This window comes from Apostichopus japonicus, chromosome 20 (assembly GCF_037975245.1).
Source record: "Apostichopus japonicus isolate 1M-3 chromosome 20, ASM3797524v1, whole genome shotgun sequence".
Classification (NCBI taxonomy): Eukaryota; Metazoa; Echinodermata; class Holothuroidea; order Aspidochirotida; family Stichopodidae; genus Apostichopus; species Apostichopus japonicus.
Window position 1 is genome coordinate 27,176,701 of NC_092580.1, and position 24,617 is coordinate 27,201,317.

General features: G+C 37.9%; 2 protein-coding genes across 5 annotated transcripts in view; one reads left to right on the top strand and one right to left on the bottom strand.

Annotated features, from left to right (window-relative positions):
• The window catches only part of LOC139962164 (mutS protein homolog 4-like), a 25,267-nt gene extending 19,007 nt beyond the window's left edge, over nucleotides 1-6,260 (bottom strand). Inside the window, exons 1-8 of the mRNA XM_071962125.1 lie at nucleotides 6,078-6,260; nucleotides 4,972-5,152; nucleotides 4,179-4,306; nucleotides 3,196-3,281; nucleotides 2,378-2,440; nucleotides 1,611-1,734; nucleotides 1,063-1,129; nucleotides 166-287 (exon numbers count right to left, since the gene is read on the bottom strand). Of these exons, the coding sequence (XP_071818226.1) occupies nucleotides 166-287; nucleotides 1,063-1,129; nucleotides 1,611-1,734; nucleotides 2,378-2,440; nucleotides 3,196-3,281; nucleotides 4,179-4,306; nucleotides 4,972-5,152; nucleotides 6,078-6,093 (787 nt within the window). The 5' untranslated portion in view covers nucleotides 6,094-6,260. The remainder of the gene's footprint in view (nucleotides 1-165; nucleotides 288-1,062; nucleotides 1,130-1,610; nucleotides 1,735-2,377; nucleotides 2,441-3,195; nucleotides 3,282-4,178; nucleotides 4,307-4,971; nucleotides 5,153-6,077) is intronic.
• A 3,010-nt stretch (nucleotides 6,261-9,270) lies between these two features.
• LOC139962155 (filamin-A-like) overlaps nucleotides 9,271-24,617 on the top strand; it is a 110,631-nt gene continuing 95,284 nt past the window's right edge. For 3 of the 4 annotated variants that reach the window (XM_071962103.1, XM_071962106.1, XM_071962104.1), the window contains exon 1: nucleotides 9,271-9,449. In XM_071962103.1, the coding sequence (XP_071818204.1) occupies nucleotides 9,432-9,449 (18 nt within the window). In that variant the 5' untranslated portion in view covers nucleotides 9,271-9,431. The remainder of the gene's footprint in view (nucleotides 9,450-24,617) is intronic. The other variant, XM_071962108.1, reaches the window with a different exon arrangement.

The following is a 24,617-nucleotide window of genomic DNA, read 5'->3' on the forward strand; positions in this document are numbered from 1 at the left end:
TTACATTTTTCTTAAGTTAAGTTTCTTAATTTTGTAATTAAATTTCAGTAGTATATTAGGGCCATTTTGTACTGAAATGGAGATAAAGAAAACAATGTTTTATGGGTCATCATCTTCGCTGCCTCCCCACCTTCCCCCAACCCCTGAAATGTAAGACATACTGACCAATCATAGTGGTTTTTTCACTTCCTTTGAAGACGACTTTGAGCGAGTTTGGAGCGTACACAATGTTCTGGATGAACTCTACATACTTCAGAAGAGCAGCAGCAGCTGCCAAACAGTAATACCTGCAGAAAGTCAATTTCATTCAATAATAATGATCCCAAACGAGGATCTCCTCTAGATAAGCAATTAATTAAACCCATCTATCTCTGAGAATTCTGTACCGTAACTTAAGACTATATAGACTATCCGTTCAAAGAATGCAAAGAAGCATCAGTATTCTGTGTGTTAGTACCATTACTGGAACAACAGAAATTGATCCAGAAAACCTTCAGAATTAATATTCTTACAACAAATATAAAGGCTTGTAGCTTCATCTACTATTCTACACCCCCACCCCTTCCCCCTCCCCTTGAGGCATGGCACCATGTTCAATCACCAGTATGCCATTAGATTAGAATCTTAAAGATAACATTCATGATCTAACAACTGTTCTAAAAGTTAGAAAAATTGTTTGAAAAGTTTTATGGTCATCACTTGCAACTTTCCACGCACGAAGAGGAGTACAGTCAGGATGAACATGCAGATGGATCATTGATCATACAAAACAAAGTAGGAAGCTTAACATGAATGTAGATGCCCATCACAACAATTAATTCTAATTAATGCAGAAGTTTTTGGTTCTATATTCTAATATGATGTAACACAAACAATTGTTGGGAAACATTAGTTTTTAACAGAACAAGCAAGTCCTTTAATACTGTAGAAAATAGTTGCGAAAGATGTAGGCAAAAAAAGAACTGCAGGCTGAGCTTAGAATGTGAGATATTCTAGATATGTAGAAAAACGAACAAGTTATCTGGAAACAAATGATCGAAAGTTAATGAATATCATTCATACTTGGAGGAAAGTTCCATTTCAACAGCACTAAACTCTGAGGCGCACAGCTGTTTCACATATTGAATACCTGTGAATTGATAAACAATAAATCATTTGCACTTATAATTAGTCATTGACTTAAATATTCACAAAAGTATTTAACATTGAGAAGGGACACATATCTCTGAGGTGTGTGAACACAGGGTACATTTTGTTTTTTTATGTATTTAGTAATCAATAATATACCACTCTCTCCCAGATATTATCATTGCTATCATGTGACTCAGAGGTCAACAGCTCCATATGAGAGGCACCAAAAAAGCAACACTTTGACAACCTCAATTACTCATTTCTGACATCCTCAGAAATTACATCAAAGTTTTCAAGTTATTGTCTAATTATGACAGGATTGAGAAACAAGCATTTTTTGTATACAAGTTCTTGTCATTTTGTTACAATATCATTTTGGTATGCACAACAAATGGAATTACACTTAAACACCTCATTCAAAGTTGTAATTGTTGGATTCACTGGACGGAAAAGTCCTTCATGGACATGGGATGCTTTACCTTTGGTTTCATTGAAGTATTTTCGCTGTACAGTTGAGATAGTTGTCGCCTGGAAATTGTCACTAATGAGTTTGTAAAGCTTTGTCATGGTTCCACCCTCACATGCAGTATGAGGCATAATGATCTTCAAAAGAAAAATACAAAAAAAAGCATATATTAGACCTAGTTAAAAGAACACTTTTATGAGCAGGGAGGAGAGCCTGTTTTGTCTTAAAACTTTATTATATTAGCACTTTGTCCTGCAGATAAGTAAGATTTGCACACTCAGTGGAATGTAGGCATTTTATGGTGACTTGAGGGATAAGAGCGAATACTAGACTTTGTGATCTAATCACTCTTTTATATTCAATGATCCTCAAATGATTAATAATCCCCTTAAATAATAGCAGCTTTGGCTTTTTGCAACAAACAAAAGAAGGAGGTGACTAAAATAGCGCAAGAAAGCAGACTGATTCTAGTTGAAGTAAGTTGCTTAGCTGAATTCACCATGAATCCACAGGGCCTCGTACACATGGAGCCCAGGGTAGAGAGGTCATTGCAGCAGTTTCAAAAACACTCGTTAACTCAACTGGTGGAGTCCCAGCCTCCCTCACCCAATCTCAAACCTGTGCCAGGGTCCTTAATCCAGGAAGAGCTTATTTCATACAGTAGCAAGACAAAGATAACAGAGATATAAGAGATTCAGAGATTGCATGGAATAATAGTCACACAACCGAGGGAAAAACTGATGAAATGAAATGAAATGATTGAATTAGGACAACACCTACCTCTAATGGCTGGTATATTTGAATCTTGGTAGTGACTTTGACATATGTCTGACTGTCTGAGAACTAAACATGAATGAAAATGATGAAATTTATAGAAACCAACAGAAGTGAGGTTTATTGTCAATCTAACAAGTAATATTGTATCAGAACAAATATGAATGGTCATATTGACTAGTATAAAAGAAATTGTAATAATTATTTTATGTAAAACTATACATTACAACCTGACCATATACACAACTGCATAGGTCCACAAGTATCACAGGTATAGTACCAATATGTAGTATATTCGTCCACACAAACAGAATATGAAGTAGTTCTTCTCATCCTAAACTTTCAAATCATTTCATATACTCAAAGCATAACCAAAGAAAACCTCTCACATGTAAATGTGGTTCATCTGTTGTAGATGTGTTGTAGATCTTTAAGCTAGGTGATAATTATTATTTTCTGATATATAAACAGAATTTCTCAAGTATTGAACATTCTATGAGATGGCAAAACAGTGAACTTACAATATATTTTGTACTAAAAGAGCAAATCAACAATGGGAAACAACAATAATAACTGATACATTATATCTTGTACTCAGGTCCTCAATAAGGCTATAAGTGATGGGGAAACATTTAGTAAAATGCAAGTGAACCATCTTTCTGAAAATGTACAGCAAACGTGCTACCTTCCAGTTTAACATATGTAAGTTTAAATGCAGTATATATAGCTATACAAGGATATTACTACAAAACTGAAATACAGTTTGGGGGTAAATAAGTATAAAAGTACAAAAATATGAAGGAAAAATTAATTTTCTAATTTACCTGTGATAAAGTGACCACTGGCTGCTTAAGGTCTATACATGCCATTCCAATCTCTCCCTGTGCCTGTCCTCTGCCTTCAACAACAGCTATACATTAATAAGAAACCATTAATACACAAAATATAAATGAATGCATACAAACTAGATATAGACTGTAAGAAAGACATACAAGCAAAACCTCCCTTGGATCAAGTTTTTTTTTCTATACTGTCATGATTTCATTCTTTGCGTAGTTGTTAAATGAATCATATTTCCTACATAATGCTCCCTGTATTTTGATATTGAAGATGCATTTTGCACCGTGATCCCTGAAGAAGAGATATTTAAGGTAGCTGATATATTTCAATCTGTTTCTTAATCCAACAAAATTTCACCAGGAACGATGATATTTGGCACAAAATGTATAAAGATATTTGAAATTTAGAAGATTACATCAAAAAGTACAGGATACTTAGTTAGATTGAGATCTATCCAATGATTTGTGCAGTATACTTTACTAAGTTTAGTGAAAATGACAAAGTTACAACTCAACATAAAAATCAAACCCAGAATTGTAGCTTTTAATAACGAACTATACAGCTGCATTTTCTCTCTCTTTCATTCATTTTGTTGCAATTTCTTCATAGAACACATTTCTTCATGAACACATTATGTGGACAAAGATGGATTTCACTTTATTTTGTATTTTTCCTCAACCTAAATTACAGTTTCAGGGAAAATATTTCTTTGCAGTGTCTAGCAGAAAAATAGATCCAGATCCAGTGAGTGAGTGTTCAGGGACACAGGAGCGGGGAGGGAGGGTTTAAAGATTTGAGCAATTTGTGGATTATGTAGGTATAGTATGTTCAAATGGAGACAGGTATTTAAGGAGCAAAGTTAGACTTTTATTTTTCTATTGTTCAGGCTTTTATAATCTACGTAGTATTAATTTACTGTATAACTCAGTGTTGCAGAATGTTCTCATGATTCAGGCCAATATCATACCTACAATAGTCGATGACTTAGGGATCCCAGCAGGGGTTGTTGAGCTTGCACTCCGATAAGGGGTGCGTCTTGCACTTGGTGTCTGACCACTGTTACTGCTTGTCCGAAATGGTGTGTCTGTAGATGATCTGGAAAGTACCCAAAGATATGAGACATATGAAGAGTCAAAGAGATATAGTGTCAACCGATAAGAAAATTTCGATGAAAAGAATTTATAAGCACATATACTTTTGAATCCTGAATGCAACAGAAATGAACAATTTAGATTTCCTTTTTTTCTTTGTCACTGCTCGACAAAGTAAAGTGTACTTTATGAAACATTATGCTAGAGAAACTGTTCTTTTTTAGTCTGTCATACTGCTTAAGTTAAATATATTAGCAACCTGTTTGGTATGGTCACTCTATATTGCAGAAATATATTTATTCAAATTATCAAATTTTCTAGATAAGATCACTAGATTAATTGCAAAACTTTGTTTTACAGACAATTCCAAAATATCAACTTTAAACCATTAGAATACTGCTGCCAAAAACTGGCATTGCAAGGATGACAACAAATTAGGTGATGAAAACCACTGATACTGCCACTTTAATTGAAAGGAAATGCATCTTAGAAATCTTGATATACTGGCATACTTCCAGGGTTTCTTTTTGTAGATTCCCATTTGATAATTAAATAAACTTTTGTGGTTTCTAACATATATTTAAATATTATACTTGTAACTGCTTCCATTGAACTCTATATGTGGGATATTTTTAACTGAAATAAATAAAATACAAATTAAATTAATACCGGAAAGATTTGGTGGCCGAGAAACTGGATGATGTGGATCTATTCAGACCTGAACTTGGCCTTCTAACACTGCCAGCACCTCCAGGGGGTGGACCACGCCTAGTCATTAAAGGCGTGGTAAAATTTCCCTGAGCACTTGGAACTGATTTTGTTCCTTCATTGGACGTATTCAAGGAGAATGCTATGAACAGGAAAATGGGGATAACATCGAGCAAAAATTAGAACTTGTTACCATTTCTAAAACGAGAGATTATGAAATAAAGAATGCAACTTGCAAGGCCTCAGAAGTGCCATTTCCGGCAATCTGAGAGGCATCTGTTGCTAAAAGATTTCTTGTACACTACGCGCCAACCGATGGTGGCGCTCCGCTTAGATAGTGTCACAGGAACTTTTGGGCACAAAAGTTTCTGCCCCCCAAACTGAAATGGTCCCGTACGCCTATGGTTACTTGCCGTAGTAATTGCTTAGTTTGTTCAAGTCAGTTCCTGAAATTCAACATTCAAAAGAGGGGGGAAAAATGCAGCTCAACCTAAAACTGTAAAAGGCTTTTCTGGTGGCTGAAGTTGATCAGTTGGCAAAACTGCGGCAACATTTCTGCATCTTTTGGTAAAACTCTAACCACATCCTAATAGAACTTTCTATCACTATAAGAGATGAATTTTTATAGGAAATTAGGAATATGAAATTTTGAAAAGTGCATCACATGTCATGAGGTAGACCAATACACTTAGGAATAGGAGGCCTAGGCCTGTGCCATTATGGTTGATGTATGCCATTAATCATTATTTATGGTTGAATATGGTAATTTTGCATTGTCTCTTAGGCCTACTTAGTTCCATCAATATTTAACCAATTACCAAATTATTTCTTGTAGCCTGAATAAACTTTGATGCATGCAAATACTTTGTGAAAATTCAGTTGCTTAGTAACGGTTGTTAGGCCTCGGCCTAGTTTAAGTTTATAACTAGCCTAGGCTAGGCACCTTTAAGGCCTCTAGAGCCTAGGCCTAGACGAACCTGAACTGGACCTAAACTAAAGTTAGGCCTAGGCCTACCCTTAATTTAATTCATGAAAGTGGTAAATGATTAAGGAAAACGGCTGCTTACAATATCTCTGATTCATAACTTCAATTCAAGTCGACGTGTTACGCAAGTAAGAACCAGCTAGAAAGGACTCTGGAAGCGGCTTGTCCAGCAGCAGACGGTAGCCTAATCTTAATTTATGACCGTAAAGTCAATCACTCAGTGGTCCCAATGCACTGTATGCTAATCGATTTCTGTGCACTGCATGTACGTTTTGCCCGGACTTTTGATATGTCGGTACGGTCTGTGTAGAGAAAAGTACAATACGGAGTCGCAGGGCAATATACATGCGCTGTCGTGTCTTTTGTTCTGCGTGTGCGTGTCACATTTCTGTGGTGCGATGTGTACGTGCGCTAATGTATGGAAGCGCTAAGGTGCCAACAAAATGTTCATGTTCGTTTACTAATGACAAAAGTTTCTCTACAATATTGAATTCCTCACCTTCATATCTCAACATTAAGCACAACATTATCGACTTGATTACTTGTTTTATTTGCAGATATAACCCGATTAAATTAACTTTTATATTCAATTCGATCATATAAATCTGGAGCAAAATGCATTTACTACTTTAACTCATTCATCTAATAGTTTGCAATTTGACACAATTTGCCGAAATTGTATATTTAGTCAATTTAACAGTTTGTTGCAAAATGGTGAATTACAGACGTCATAAACGAGTATAGTTTACTGTTCTGTTTTTATTTATATTATTTGTTTGCTTTTTGAAGTGTCGATATAAAATTATTCAATGATTTGGACATTTTTCATAAAATTGAAAAAGTACTAATTTTACAGCGTTATATAAATAATTTAACATTTAATTTTCTGTAAATGTTTGATTGTTGATTTTTAATAAGCACTCATATTGCAACAATATTGATTGGTTCATTACTTAATGAATGCGGAAATTGCATCTCTTTTGTGCAAATTCCTATTGCTATCACACATGCTTGATTGATCAACTGTTTTATTTGTTAAAGGCTAAAGGCACGAGATATAGCCAACGTCGTAACAAATCGTTCATTTAGAGTCGGCGCAATTTTCTACCCACTCTCCCCTTTTAGCCTTCAGTCAGAATATCTACACTCTTCTAAATCAGGCGCCAGGGCCCAGACCCTAACCCAATGGTTTATCAGGTCCTATCCGTTAACATGATTGTGGTACACTAAAGCTCAATATTTCTTGTACCGCTGTCTTGCATGACCTATGTACACTAGCAATAATGTGATGCCATTGGTCATCATATCTGTCGCCCTCTATTCTCTAGGCTACATGTAACTGTCTTTAGCCACCTATTATGCTTTCGTGACGTAAGTATTACAGGTCACGTGACGTCTGCTCACCAACTCAGCTGAATCAGATCTCGAAACTTGTGAATCAGTCTTTGCTCCCGTTCCGAAAAATTCGGTTCGGTTGTAGCCCTGGTTCCGACCATTGTGGTTGTATTTGTGTATGTTTTGTACTCGTCTTTTATACACTTTTTGTATACGTATCGTTTTAGGACTCTACTTCGGTATCCAGACCTCGTTTGTAATCATTTTCGTTTAAGTGCATGTTCTTCTATTTATTGAGGGTTTCATGCCGATGTTTTGCCTGTAACTGGCTGATTGTATGTATTGCATGTATTTTAGATCCTCCTGCACGCAGGAACTCGCGAAGAAGCCATCATTGGCTTATCAAAGCCGCAAGCTGACCGAAGTCAGTCTCTTAGATTGATATTTTAAAGTCCATGATTATGAATTGTCAACAACTCTGTAACTGGACGACATACATTAATCCTGGAGTGACTCGTACTCGGGACCTTACGATTGAATGGCACCGGCGTTAACCACTGAGCTAACACTCCCTATTGTAGTAATAGATTATGAACTCTAGTCAGAGCTCGTTCTTTACTCGTTTATCTATGTGTTAAAACCTTAGCATGAAATAGCGAGATTCAAGGCTCGTCGTTACTAACACACAACCATCAAAGCCACTTTTGTTTCCAAATTACCACCAGCCTTTTCAGTAGGGAATATTTTGGCGCCTCCCGAATCTTAAACTGAGTTAGCGTTACAATATATTAATTGTTAAACTGCTATCATTTTACCAAGGAATTTCTACTGATCGAAATTAACTTCAATACATTATAAATACAATATAGCCTATTTTGTCAAAATTTGAGCAGCGGGGGAATAATTTTGCCCACCTCCTCTTTTGTCTCTTAACTACCGGCATAATAAGTACGAAATACAAGAATGAGAAAACGAATGTAAGTAACATAAAAACGAAGGGAAGACTGTGTTAGGTCTCCAATCGCTGCTAAGTCTCTTCAATGAAATGTTACTGGAATCGGGCATTTGAAGTCTATAAGGTGCGTTTCCTTCATGAATCCAACATCGTACGTATGTCTTGCACTCGCAGAAAAGCCAGAAAGAATATTTTTTCGGTTAGAAACCAACACTAAAACATTTCTTAGTTAAACTCTTCATACTGGGTGCGCAGCGATTCCTTAGAGCGACGGTGGCAACTTAAACCCATGTATACAGTGGCGTAGGAAGGTCCTTTTGAGTGGTGGGGCTGAAGACTGACGGCCGGCCTGGGGGAGGGGTCTAAGGGGAGGGGTGTCCCCCTCCCCTTTGGAAGTTTTTGCATTTCCAGGTGGCCTCAGATGCAATTTGGTGCAATATAGCACACTTCAACACCCACTCCATTTTGTAAACTTAATTTTGTATTTCACCTGGCCTTAGATGCAATTTGGTGCTCCAAATAAGATTTTTTTTTTCTCATTTAAAAATGAAAAAGGGGTTTTTCAGACTTGCGAAGCGGGGGGCGGAATGATACTTCCGCCCCTCCACATTTTTCACTGGGGGGCTGCCCCCCCAGCCCCCCGGTTCCTACGCCCTTGCATGTATACACCTCTAATTCTAAACTATAGTACCTTATGTTTGTCTTGAAATAGACATAACACATAATTGACATTGTAAACTATCGTTGATCCATTTATCTTCAATTGCAATGAAACAATAAAAGGCAAAGAAACGTTCATCGCTCGCTTTTATCAGCTACCATACAACCATGGAGTTGTTAACAACTCCCTGATACAACAATTTTACTGGCTACCGTAGAAAACACCCCGTGCACTCGATCGTACGCACACAGCAGTTGCAAATTGCATGCCCATCCTATGTTTATGTTAGTGGTTGTAAAACCACTTGTTAGCTATTCACTCGCACTTGTCTATGTGATCAGCTGTTATCGTGTAGTCGAGATCTAACTGCTCAAAATTGAGCTGTAATATTCGTGTTGTTCAAACCCGGGAAGGCTCTAACACCACAGGAATCTCATAAATTGATATATTTACATCGACAGGGGAGACACCAACATATTGCCAACATGCCGATGAAAAGAAGGGTGAGTTTGTAAAGCAATTGATTCAAATGGATGCTTAGATTATTTATTTTGAAATAGTGTGCAATCCCGCGTTGACATATCGCGTAGAGCCCTGAGCGATATATGTGCAACACCAAGGTACATAACGCATACGTTGCTTCAGCTTGGAATTACGAACGTTGTAAGGCTTTGTAAACATCTGTCAGTGGTTTAAGATTACATTCTGTGCTTCAAGATATAACTAACCCCTTTTAGAAAGGTACATGGACAAAAGAAGTGATTGGTTGCCAGGGACGCTTGTGCAGGAATTTAATTAACTGAACCCAGCCTACATGCAATATCGTGCGGCGTTGTATTCGCTATCGGTGTGTATGGTTCAGTGTAATATAGTTTTCCACATGTCTCTGTGCAACAGCCAACAATCGGCTACAATAGCCTATTGGATCTCTAGCTCTGATGCGGTTCAACTTGATATCACTTGTTAGTCGTATTTAAATGTAATTAATGTATGCAAGGTGTTAGTTATATTTTCGTGTGACAAAGATAAGTTTCAAATATAAGTACATAGTACTACTACTAGCTAGATGTAGTCTATACTGGAAGTTTGGCTTTCCACATAGATGTTGAAATCGCCATTGCTAATATTATATCAGTACCCGAGCACTTAGGCTACAGTACACGTATATCATTGACTCGGGCCCATGGCCCCGGAGTTGGACCTCACCCCAAGACTACCATCTATTCAATGGTGTCTGATTTGACATGGTTAGCGCAAGATGCGGTTTTCTTTAAACATAAAAGGAATAAAATCGATCAGGCAAGCCTACATTCAACAGGATTTTCTATAAGTAGCACGTATTGTATCAACTCCGAACGTCCAGGCTGGCTTATATGCCGATACCAAGAGGCAAGACATCAAATGTATGTGTATTAAAAACGTTTATATTTGTAATGTTTTCATTTTAATGGAGTCATAGCGTTACATGGGCTCCACACACTTTGTATACCGCATATGCACAGATTAACGTATGCCCCATTACAAATCGTTAATAAATCAATAAACAAACAACTAATGGCGAATACCACAGTCAGATGTTCTCATGACAGAAGGCAAATGCATATATATGTAAATAGAAGAGCACGTGACCAGAGTACATTTATAAGCATTTAATTTATTGGAATAACCGGGAGCCCTATAATTAAGTATATGCAAGAGTGCAATTGTCTCGTTAAATATACCTTTATTTAGAGCCATGCATAGCCTATGAGTGTCAACGTATATATGATAACTGCTTGTATATCGAAATCCGGGAGCTGTTACACCAGCCTGGTATTGATTACGGTAACCAATAAACCATTCAAACCAAAATGATGAATTTTGTCGTATTGATAACACTGAGTTGAGACAGCATGATTTATGGACGATCATAGCAGTGTCAAATTTGGAATGTTCACTGTAAGACAGAAAAAAAAGAGTCGAAAACTTGACCCTGAGAAATTTGACCTGCTCAAACACCTGTTAGCAATAATCAGCTGGCTGTATTCCCATCCTATTCCATGAGTCAACGTATCATGAAGGAATTCACTCAAAGTTCTTAGTTTCTCATTTATTTTGGATATTATTTGATACTTGAATACCTTAACAACGCTTCATATTTTCTATGGGATCACGTCGTGACTGAGACCTTTAAAAAATATATAGTTTCCAGCTTCAGGCTAATTCGCATATTATATGATATGAGTTTTGTTAATAAATATACATAGGCTATAGGCTGGCACGCCAATATTTAATTCGATTGAAATCGCATAAGCTTTTTGTGAAGGCCTACCGTCACGGAGGTAGTGAAGACTTTCTCTAAAATATTGACAAATAATTTGGAAGGATTATTACAATATACAATGCTGTACTGTCCCAACATATGATTCCTCAATAACGCATTTAATTTATGCAGAGCTATAAGACCGGTGATATTTATTTATGTTTCTACTTCGTTATTGTATTATTTGTTGTCGTGGGCGGAGGGTGGGGGGGGGGTAAGATGAGGAGGGGGAATGTCAAATCTTTACCAAACTGCAAGGACGTCTTGTCGTTTCTGCATTCATCTCTCCGATCTATATACTGCCAACGGAATACCGCTTTAATGTTTTTGCAGGCCTGTATATGTTACATGTTTATCACATGCGGTACGGAGCGGCATGATATATAGGCTACATACAATGTATATATTTGAAACGTTGTTTATACATGCTGGTAGTCTATATACCAGACGCGACATTGATGTTTGGGTGATGTCATTAAAATAACTTTAAAGGTGTACCGCTGTTTTGGTTTGCAATCGATCCTTTATCACTCTCGCCAAGCCATGGGCATATTAACACACAATGATTATACAATCACCGCAATGACTATTCTGCATGCTTCTCTTAATGAATTGTGTACTTTCATACCCGTATCCACAAATTTGATGTTAAAATTAATCTTGTATATAAACATCGTTGTTTTTTGCTAACCGTCCCTTCGTTCTGCGGCGTTAGCAATATACATGATTTCAGATACCGCATATAGGCTATCTTTCATAAATATACGTTCGCGCCTTGCACCTCAAGATTTGGACACATGCAATGCATAGCGTTAACCAAAAATATAGTTCTATATCACCTATATCACATAGCCTAATTTGGGCTGTTTTTCAATAACAAAGGCATAGCGACAGAGGATTTTGACGTTCGCGGTGATACCTCGTCAAAGTACAACTTTTTTCTGCCGACTCAAAGTTGACAAAAGTCACTTGTTGTAGCGCAGAGTCAATATGTAGGCCCTCGTTATCCACACCAAGTTGCACCAATGCAGTAACAATTCCGCATTCTTTAGTTCCACATATAATACCATCAACTCAAAACACGCCCCTTGGTTTGCTAAATCTTTTTAGCAGTTACCCGAATCAAAATTTGATCAGTGATTTAAGTAAATAATCAACTTGGTCTGTAATAGACTTTAAGTCAATATCTTTAACCTGATAAACTGCTTCAGGAAAGTTCGTGGCAATATATACAGGCCTATTTCGAGAGTAAGTGCTTCTAACAGCTGCCGAGGTTGACCGTACAGAAGTCTTACCAGCCTTACAACAGGGAGTTGTAACAACTCCCTGCTTACAGCCTGGTAACCATGCATCATTACTGCTAATCGAGTTTGACATTTACCATGGTGGTTGTATACCCAAGAGCCCTGTTTGTGTTAGCAAGTTTAAGGCTTCTTCTTCTTCTTCTTATGTTCAGGCGATATCTTGCATGGGTTGTTAAAATGGAGTATTGTAGAAAATAGAACTGCATTTGTGGGCTTTATAACCAAATTGAAAATCAAGTTCATTTCTACGTAGGTGTTAGTGTATGGTTTGTATATGGTTTACTGTAGGTATATATACTTGTAAACAACATGGTTACACGTGGAACATAATGCATAGGCTACATACATTAGGAAGGGATCTCGATACATATGCGCGCACTCAAGAGGCATGTATTAAGCAATATATAAAGCTTTATTCATGAACATATTTGCTTGAATCTCGCTTTTCCTTGAATATCAACTCGTTGATTAATTTTTGTTGTAACTTATGTATAATTCCTTTGAAAATTTTTGCAACAGTGGGTGACTGGGTGGATAAAATTCTTAATGTTCTACACGGCCCATTTGGGTTAGACCTGTTCATGTTTGTAGTGGATGACGTTTGGTCTGCGTGCAGCTGTACAGGTACTGAAATGCTAAATAAAAGTCCAGGTGTAATGCGAAGACTTTCTTCGGGATGCTTTTTGCAATGTTACTTGCACACTGGCACCATTAGCTGCACGACCTCTATAATGTACAATAACCTGCAAGTTGTACCTTTAGTACGGACCTGAGTTTTGAGCCCTGATAAACGTAACTTCAGTATCACAACCTTCGTTAACTCAGCAAAGGACGTGAATGGATTACCTATAGTCTATGGTACACAAGGCAGACTGATTAGGTAACCTCTGCTAAGAAACACAAATACTGTTAGGCAGACAAGGGTTTTATGACTCTCAGATAACTTGTTGACCACGTATTATAAGTTTGTCAAGGGCAAATGGTGTAGGATTTTACCCTAATTTATAATCATATTGTTGACATGAAGCTGATAGCAAATCCTTCATTAGAATGTACAAATCAATCCAGTCTTGATCATTCATTTTGCAATAAAAGATATTTCTCGTCGTGCATATATAATGTACATATACTTAACTAACAGTATATTTTAAAAACATTTCGATATTGTCATGATGTGTTAACTTTCGAAAGTTAACGCATCTCATTATATAGTATGTGTTTTCACCCTACTCTATAACACATAATCAGTATATAAATAAACAGTGTATTCGCTAATGAGATTCGTTGAAATGATATATGCCTATTTCGTGTAACGGCTGCACGGGTGACATGCCCTTGATTACGTCAAAACGTATGTTTTGATTTTCGACAGAATTCTTGCAAACATTGGTTATGAAGTTAAATAAAACCGGAGGTAGACTGAACTGAACAGTAAACTTTTCTCTCACTGTTTGGTTTTTTATACCCGTTCCAAAAGTGCACTTTCTCTGGGTCAGAACTGTACATGCGCTGATCATAATTATACAACATCATTATAACAGCATTATACTATATGCATATGCGGCCTTGGTATAGTCCTACCCTTTGTAACTTGTACAGGCAAAACGTTTCGGGTCACCCGTCCTTAGCCCCTGTAGTGAGCTCCCTGCTCAGATCTTGTCAGTATAATACGGTTCCAGTTAACCGTTGAGTGGCATCGCCCTTTGTCACCACAGCAGGGAGCATAATTATTTCGTTTTCATTGCGAGGTTACTGTAACTTTTCGAAACGTTTTTACAAAGTATAATCAAAATGCGCGGTGCATATAAGGTTAACTAAACCATATCATCAAATGAGGCAGGTTGCCTACACGCCCTACCCACCCAAAGTCGATAAAACGAAAACACGCCATTGCAGGGTGAAGAGGTCCCTTAAACACTACTTACTTAGTTTTACTTTGATCATTGACGTTGTTATTTGAAACAAGCGTATATAAGCATTAATATGCAGGCCAGTGTATACATGCCATGGTCTTGTGAAGCTCAGTATACAAGCTCGGTCTCTACAATTGTACAGCAGTGATCATGGTCTTGAACTTGTATTGAAAAACAAGTAGTTTTCGTGACTTCAGTATGAAACACCATAGACAAGAATACACGGATACTTTTTAAATCCCCGCGGAATGGTCCGAGTTAGTCATCGCCTCGGAAAAAATGACCTTTGACATATCAACCATACAGTTGCAGGCTAACATTAAGAGGTTGCTTGGTAACCGACTTGTTTACGGCCCATGAACAGATGGCAGTCAGGCCCCGCATTTTTTTTTCAAGCGCGACACTTTTTACGACAAACCACAGCAAGATATAGGTATATAAATAGTTTACCCAATTCCCACTGAAACGAAAAGTATTCGAGGGTGAGACGCCACATAAGCTGTAAAATTATGGAAATTTATACAAGATGAATTTGTTTTGCCTGCTCTAGAAGCTGCTACTCTATAACTTCCTTGTTTTACCTTTCTTATATACTTCATCTTCCAATTCACTTGTCGATGCCACTACGTTCGTCGTTGTACCACGTTGCCAGGTGGCCATAATGTTTGTTTCAAGAACTTGCAAAAGATGTTTCAAAAATGTTTGACAGTGCTGGAATATCCAGTTGCATGGTATTAAGTTTTCTGACAGTCCCTGTTTAATTTTAATTCATATAGTGCTATAAACTTAGCAAGACGGTGAACTCTCTTCACTGAAGTTTGATACCAAGCGATACTTGATCGTCTAATTTAGGACAACGGCCACAACAGGTGTTAAAAGCTCCATTTTGTGTTGGGTCGTAGCTACCCCCCTTCTTCACCCCCTCCCATTCCCATCCTAAAAAGTAAAAGTAAGAAATCTTTTCGTTTGGTGCTATCTTTTGGCAAATTATGCATGTGTGTCACAAATTAAGTTCAGAATGTCTTCTGATTTCGGATTTGCCATGAATTTGCCCGAATTTTGCGAAGCTTGTAGACAAAACTTTTTAAGCGTTGCGCCACCATGAGTTGGCGCGAAGGTAAAATATCATTAGATTTGTGACTAATTCGAAATATAATGAAGCTTCCAGCTCAAGGCAAAAGCCAAGACAAGCTGTACCCCTGGAAGCAGAAAGAAGACGCGTCATCGCATATATAGGGTTTTATATGAATGCGTATAGCATTACGTAACTTCTTGTATACCCAGCAGCATACAGTTAAATCTCTCTTCATAGAGCTTATGTATACGCCCCTTACAGTGAGTATTCTGATGTGCAAGTTACAATATAACTTATGAAGGTTTCGGACTTTCGATTAACGTTGATATGGTCATCAGATATGCATACATATACCCTAATAGGCTTCTATGACCCTCCACATATAAAGAGAGTGAGTACATTCGTCCTTCATTAAGACTCGCAGATCGTTGGGTTAATCTTAAACCAGGACGCTGTTGTTCTTGTTCTGGGCTGTAAAGCTCTTTAAAAGTTTAAGCCCCCTGTAGACTAATTCACTTTTATGTCTAAACGATTTAAGGATTTGCCATAGACTAGCTGCACAATAGGGTCGTTCATGCGTGTTATGAACGGCTAGGCGTAGTGACCTGGCTCCACCAATGGATGCATAATATTATGTACAGTAACGCAGTTTGCCAGGCCTTTTCGGGAACTGAGATGATGGTCCATCCGTAATGTTAAAAGGTCTGATGAAGCCTAAAGTTGATGCATAGTGTCAGATATGTCTTAGCCCGGAAGGGGAGGGGGGGGGGATGGTAGGAATATGATGGAAAGACAACATTTATTTGGGGCATGAGTGGGAAATCTAATATACCCATCCTTACTACTGGGTATTTGCAAGCGCACTTTTACCCTCTTTCCCTGCCTCGACGCCTTATATACTGTCTCATTAATATGCAAACAGTTTTGACGATTTCAGAAAAACAAACGCCCAACGATATTTTGGAAAGCCTGCAAATGCAATAGATAAAGTCATTTAAAGATAACTCAGGGTCTGTCAACTATAGAATAGATTCAAGCAGGGTTCGCAGGTTTCTTCCGGGGGTGGAAAAAACCGCGGAATAAACCGCGGTTTATTCCACTCGGAAGAAATAGGTTTCTTCCAGTTTCTTCCGGACAAAATGGAAGAAACTCATTTTTTGGGGAAAAACTGTTGACAAAGTTTCATAACAACTTGCAATGATTTCTAACTATGTAATAAATGGACAAGAAGCACTATAGTGTCATCTAGGTAGTCTATATCTAGGTTTGGAGAACATGACCTGCTTCCAGCATATACTGTACACAATATAGTACTAGGCTACTAGCAGCGGACAAATCAGGGAACAACTATGGGCAAGCTATATTTTGCAGACCAGGATGGTCCTGATTATAGCCCAGTTCTTAGTTAAAAACTAGTTTCTGAGTGGAGGGCAAGTGTTCCCTGGATATTAGTGTAGGCCTACTACAATGCACACTCATTACTACGATTACATTGACCACTATGACCATATTTTGTGGAGATTGAACTCAAGACATGAGGGTTACAGATTCGACTGGAAGTTGTAGTGTGAAATGAGGGCTGGCTCGTGGCCAGCTGTGTTTAATTGTGGATGTTTGTTCTTTTTGCTGTTGGGATGACAAGTCCTCCTGTTAACTACAAGTTGTAATGTAGGGAGTTGCAGAAATTAAACTGTTGCCTAAATCTAACAGATATAGTTCGGCTATTTTCTTGTATGTATGTATATGTGATCTTCCCGCAAGCAGGAACTCGCGAAAGAAGCCATGAAGGCTTATAGACTCGCAAGCTGACCGAAGCCAATCTCTCGGCACACATCCATTTAACGTCCATGTCGGGAAGTTGTTATTGAACAACACCCTTGCCAGACGACACACCTTGCTGTCGGCGGGGAATCGAACCGGGGATCTCATGACTGGGAGACGCCGACGTTAACCACTAGGCTATACACTCCGCCTTGGTGTTCATTGTATTAAATCCTCAGTTGATGGGCCAATCCAGGTTAATCATTCATTCAGTATGGCCAGTTATGCAATTCTGGTTGATGGGGGAATTGCGAGATGATAAGTAGTCCTTCAATATTGTGATTTATAAGCAAAGTTCTTTTGGTGTAGAAAAACAACCCAAAATTATAATAAAAAAAATCATATTTTGATGGTTTCAATAGTTTGCATTTCAGTCAGATGGTGGTAAACTATTTGTCTCTTTATCATGTATGTGGGTTGTGCTGCGTATATGCCAATTTTCACAGTTTCTTCCAGTTTCTTCTGGTTTCTTCCAGTTTCTTCCGGAAGAAACTGGAAGAAACCTGGAAGAAACAGGTTTCTTCCAGTTTCTTCCACGTCCCCGGAAGAAATAGGTTTCTTCCGGAAGAAACCGAACCCTGGATTCAAGCGAAATGCACTCTCTGTCCCTATACGGTATTACAGTGTTTACACACTGTGGTGTTGTTTAGTCATTTTTATCTGTTTACAACTTGTTATATATTACATGGAAGAAGACTAACCATTGCTTTGTATCGATGATGACCATCATACCTGTTAACTATCACGCTTAACTCATACATCATGCCTGATAATTTCACTGTTTACAATGACCATTTCCTCACTGAAATTAGAAATCAATTAACAGAATATTCCCCATTTCTCAATTTCTGAATCACAGAATAGTGTAAGGCCATATACATAGCAGTGAACTGAACCCAGAAATCACGCATAGAGCTATTTGATCTAAAACGTTGAAGGGTATCTCTCAACGCTGTTGCTAAGTAACAACGTTTTTTTATGATTTGGAAAGCGCTGGTCTCACTTCGATTCTTGTTTTCTGTGCCAGTTCGCTGACATATTGAACTATTTTTAGACAAAAATTCTGAAATTGTGTCTTTGTATCTTATTTTTTTTTATAATACTCTTGATGCAAACTGAGTGTTTCAGTCAAGCAAGGAGTAGTCTACATTGAAATTGAATTAGCACACACAATGTGCAGAAGTTTAATCGAGCAAAGGAACTTCTATTTCACAATTGATTTCTAAATTTTGTGGTTCAGAGTGTCGCTAAAATAATGAATGGAAAGGATGTATGAATGAGGTGAAACACGAACGTGCAGCAGCTCATTCATATGAGAGTACCGTTGTTATTAATGAGTGCATAGTGTGTTTATGATGTTTAATTTATCTTTTTGTTTGGGCGGGAATCTGCCCATGGCCTTTGCAGCTTGTCGTTTTGCCGAGGCCACTTACAAATTGGGTGTTTCCTTGTAGAGTATAAGCTGTGTGGGGGCGGGGGGTGGGCGGGGTGGGGTCGTTGTTCCCTAGTCGAGTGGGTATATCGGTGGGATAATCAGCAAGACCAGCACCTTCATACTTTAAATTTTTATAATTTCATATCGGTGTGTTGCATGTACGTGGCTAGTGTACTATGCGATGAGCATACTTACGGTGACATACATAGAGGATAGTTCTGTTCGATCTGCAGTAAGGCCCAGTTCCTTCAGTTAACTAAGGGCCTTCTATGGTGTCACAATAAAGACAAGTTTACAGTGTGGAAGCAAAGCGCAAAAGGGCAAAACATGGCACTGAAGGAAACAGATCCATTCGGACGGAGGACCTAGGGTGATGACTTCCCTGATAGGTAGGAAGGGGGTGGGGCGGGCGCATGCTGTTCACTAGGTGGGATTTAAGTCACGAGCCCTCTAGCCAACGTAGCTTCCTAAACTACTGTGCAAAATATAATGTTGTAATACGTGCTTAATATTACTCGAACTGATGACCCGGATCTACTACAAAAACAATTACACACGTATATATTACCTTATAACAAGAGTTTATTAGTTGAGTTGAGGTGTGGCCTCTAGGTGGCCTTAAAGTAAAGATGAGTTTAGGGTATCTGACGTCATACGTTTGTAAATATATATACGTCCCGGAACTACCAAGGCTAACAACAAACTAGATTCCTTTAAATGTGAGGGATAATTTGAAATGAAAATAGGTTTTAAATCCTGATGTAAAGTATCATATTGCCAACTCAACCATCAAGCTACACTGACAATATGTTACGCATGTACATAGCATACTGTGGCCTAAAACACATATACACTCCACTGCCCACCGATAAGACGAGCGAATGAACTGGTGTGGTTTTGATGAACTAGCTGTGTATAGCTCACTGTATAGCTATATCAGAAGATCGCCAACTTGTTGTTCGCCAACGCTGACAACATTGAGCATGTTAGAATATGTATTTGAATAGGAACAAACATGTAAAATGTATAGTTCATCGATTCAGACAGAGCTGTGTAACGAAAAATGGTTAAATGGAAACATTTTCTTTGTGATGAAAAATCTTCTAATAAAGCGCGTTTCGTACGTTTGTTTCCATCGCGTTTCGTGTTACACCAAATTAGATTGGTTGGAGAGAAATGAAAGTGATGTTTCATCACACTAGTGACTATATTCTGTTTCCTTGAAGGATTGTCTTGTTGCAAAGGAGCAAAGGGCACAATTCTTGATACTATAGTTCTGGTATGATTAAAAATTTGATTGATATTTTGTTTATGATATTGCGACTGGCAAACAACACTGCAGAGTCCACGTCACGACGGAAGATACGCTGATATAAAGTCTCTATATAATTGGCTTCATAATGTATCAAGTATTTAACCAAAGATATATATATAACGAAAAATAAAGACTGTTATGCAGAATACCGAGTTGTTTACACACCAAAGGAAGCCATTTTGAATACTTCACGTATGAATGACGTCACATCCAATATGGTTCTTTTCTTAAAGTACGGTATAGCTGAGAGCCTATACATAGTAAACACACATTAAAACAACCATGCATATACCAGTACAGTGGTTAGTTGTAAGAAGAGTAACCTGGGTAGGACCTCCGCATGAATTTTGCACTATACACATCGCTTTGGGTGCATTTGTTTTCCTTTTACCTTTTCGTCTATAGTGTCACGTGACCTTATCAAAACTTACTTTACTCTAATTTGTAGTTAATTCTGTAGAAAGTCGTATGAAAGTCATCATAACTGAAACGGTAGGGTCACGGGGTCATATTGAGTCGATGTAGTATCATGGCTTTCGTACAGAGCTATGTATACCCATGTATGAGTTTTCTAACATTGACTTTCCACATACACAGATCAACAACCGATTGTGTGTTAGAAAATAAGACGTATTACGTGCATACATGTAATTGGTTTTTATAAATGTGTGGGAGTTCCTACCCTCAGACTATTATTTTATATATGATTCAGTCAAAACTATTTTGTTATCAGTCGAGGTATTTATCATTCTCTAGGCCCCCCCCCCTCAATAAATTGTTTTTGTTCAAGTCGTCAGTGAGGGGTGTGTCGAAAGGTGTCCTCAGACGCCTCACTGCCATCATATCTTGTTATATCATATATCCTGTATCAATTGATCCCGGATATACGTTTATAGATCTGTTATCTGACATTTGACCTGAGCATCGTTTCGGAATGTTTCTCGAACTGTTCACCGTGTATGAAAGACAAATATTTGGCGCTACATGTTAACATTTAAAGCTCCCATTATGGCAAAGTTCACATCAGAAATAATCCGTGGTCCAAATATATACCAATCAATTATGACCAGGAATTATTTGCATGTAAGTAACATGAGTTCCCATATCGGTATGTATGTCATTCGTGAAATAACGATAGGGGCCCGGGGTCGGTGCGTTGAAGTTGAATTCAAGTTGTAATTTTTCTTATAAGAGGCCCGACGTCATTAATCGGACTCAGGGAAGTCTTCGTTAATTTCAAACAACATCATTTTGTTCCAGTGACGCGTGGATAGTATTTCGATGGAGTAGGGGGTGGGGGAGGGTAGTGTAAACTCTCCGACTGTGATTTAGGTAGGGACATGAATCTTTATGGAAGAGCAAGAGGCGCATGCGGAAGTTTATTGAGGAAAGTGTGTGGATCTGCATGGGCTCGTTGAAGCCGTCTCCTTCATAAAGGGGGTGGGGGGGGGGTAGGTTGTGCCCCAGAAAAGTGTCAAATTAGGTGTCAAATTGTGCCTTCTGGGGCATTTCTTAACTACAAATTAGGTCTAAACGCAGGATTGTGCTAATAAATAACCCCTGGATCCCCGCCCTGAGGCTGTCCTGGAACTGGTGGGGTGAATTAATTCTTCCACGACCGAATGTAAAGCTAGGTTATTGGTAAGTGATTTGACATAAAAAAAATTAAAAAAACATAAAAAACAAAACAAATTGAACTGAAAGGGATCCATTGTCAGATTAAGTCGCCTCGGGGTGTAATATCACCATGCATGAATACATAATGTTTTGGTTGCTTATCATAGCATGGAGCTTTCTGTTTATAGCTCCATGATCATAGGATGAATCATTTTGGTGTTGCCTTGTACCTCTTTGAAGAAATGCAATAGCTTGTGTATACTTTAAATTCTAAGTATAGCTATAACAGGTATTGAGTTATTAGTGGATTCAGGGTTTTTAACGCCGCTAAGCACTTATTCACATATAGTATGAAATCGGATTTAACTAGCAGTTTAACAATGGGTTTATCTCTATATTGTAACCTGGCTTACTCGGAATATAATGTAACTTATCGTCACCGAACTGGAAAATCTTATCACATGACTCAAACTGCTGAAATGTAACGAATTAAACCTTTGATATAGGCCTAACATCGTCATTATCCTACCAAAGAGTTGTTATGGAACAACTTCCTGATCCTACTACGGTTACACCAGGGAGTTGGTATGGAACAACTCCCTGATCATGCTACGGTTATACCAGGGAGTTGTTATGGAATTGGAACGACTCCCTGGTTACTCTGTCTCGATTTAAGAAGACTGGATTGGAGAGTGTATGATCAAGCTGTTTTCGTACATATATGCTCTATTTCTGTTGATAGTACTGTGAGCCATATCTATCATTTTCCATGTATATGGGTTAACCCGGAAGTATAGACCAATCGATAAGTTGACTAAGAACACGCAAAAACTTAATGGTGATTTTCATTGCTCTTAACTTATAAGACCTGCTTTCTATAGTATAAACATTAGAGGAAATCGTATTTTTACACTTGTAAAAGAAATTTCAACTTGTGCAAAAAAATATTGCAAATTTAAGCCTCTGACATCTCTCAATTTGATTTACCGCAAAATGTAATATTTAAGGTGAAAAGTTAAAAAAGTTATAAGGATGCTTTCCAAGTAACTTATATCCGAAAAAGGTCGCTGGAAAATATAAAAGAAATTAAAGACCAAACACCGTGTGTTCAACATCCGCATTCCCATAAGCAAATGAGTTATTGTTTCAACATGTAAATTACAGAAGGAACTTAAACATTATCGCTATACCGGTACTTAATACGAGCAAAAATTATACTTGAGCCAAGAATGCGCTGAATGTAATTGCTTTTGTAATTGTTTTTGCTATCTTTTTCCGAAACGAATGGTGACTGAAAAATTGTTTTCCAACCCTGTTTGAGGACCTTTTAGAAGTTAGATCCTGATTCCATATCTCGATGGCAACCGGAGGAGTATGTTTAGATCCTGTTCAAGTCATATATATTGAGAAAGGTTGGCAATGGGTGTGGTTTGCAAGATTTCAAATGAATCATGATTGGCATTACCATTTTCACTTTCATTCTTGCGTGTTTTTCCATTCCCTGGGAATAGCGGCAATTATAGTCCGTAAATATACGGATTAAAGAATAGTTATGGATATAGTATTTATGATTAAAATCATTGATTTGTAAAGGACGGTTATACGCACCTAGGAGAGCTTTTACATATTTACATACACTCCTGGTTGAACTGAAAAAGAAAAGCTGTTCCATACTTATGCAAGTATACAGATCAGGAAAAAATTCCATGGACCATTAACATCATTTTCATACTGTTTCACCCAAGTACATTTTAAGACTACGAATCAAACTTTGAATGTGTGTAGCCCTCGAACCCTCTTAATTATAAGGTCCAATCAACGTGCTGCTATACGTTCAACCTTTCAACCAGGTCTACCCTCCCAGATGAAACTATAAATGATAGTGTCAAGACTTTTCAGAAAATCTACAGGGGATCAGGAAGTACCTGGAAAAGGAGAAAGCTCTTTAACGTCTTAACAATGGTGGTCCTGCCGATCGTACAGTAAGGTCTCTTTGTGACCGTCTTAAATGGGAAAGCTTAGGAGATGACTTGAGCTTGAACAAATCCGCCCTTTCATAAGCAATGGTAACAAGATTAACATCTAACCCTGTCACGGGTCCAACGGTCCATTTCAAGCCATAAGTTATTTCTTGTGGCCAGTGACTGAAGGGACAACCATGGCATACCCTCTCCCACCTAGTGATATTGAAATCGCTACAGAAATACGCGTTGTTTATGATTCTACCATTCCTATTGGAATATATACTAGTGATTAAAACATGATAAACATATCTGAATTAGTAACCATAAATGATTCTCAATGGAATTTGGCAAGGAGTCACTAGGTCACTCAACTTTCTGGTTGAATTATTCATGGCGAATGTATCATTATACCATATAAGTACCCACAGTATACGACTCTCCACACGAATATACCCTATGCGAAGTAATGTCCTTTAGTTTTTACTTATTTGTCGTATGTTCTTTTGTAGAAGACTTGCAACAAGTCCCAAAATGACGTCATCACGTCAGTAATTATAGGCATTGGGTTACGCTTAATTAGAAATACCGCCCTCATTAATTTTCGGAGACACATTTCATACTGTATTTTTTATTTCTGTACTGTTATAATGTTCCGCTTCAAAGCACTTGCATTGTCATTATGAGCATACATTATCAATGTCATGCTTACATCAGATAACGGTTAGGAACTGTTTTTATTATAATAGTGCTCTGAAGCACGGTATGGGAGTACAGTATAGAGTGGTAATAGCGTTAGGATATTGTCCCAACTGGCTGGCCAAATTACATGCAACATTTCTTGGATGTGTTAGATTGTCGTAATACATAGAGATTAATGTGCAAATGTTTTGTAAATGCGATGATGATGAGTCTGACACTCTGGCCT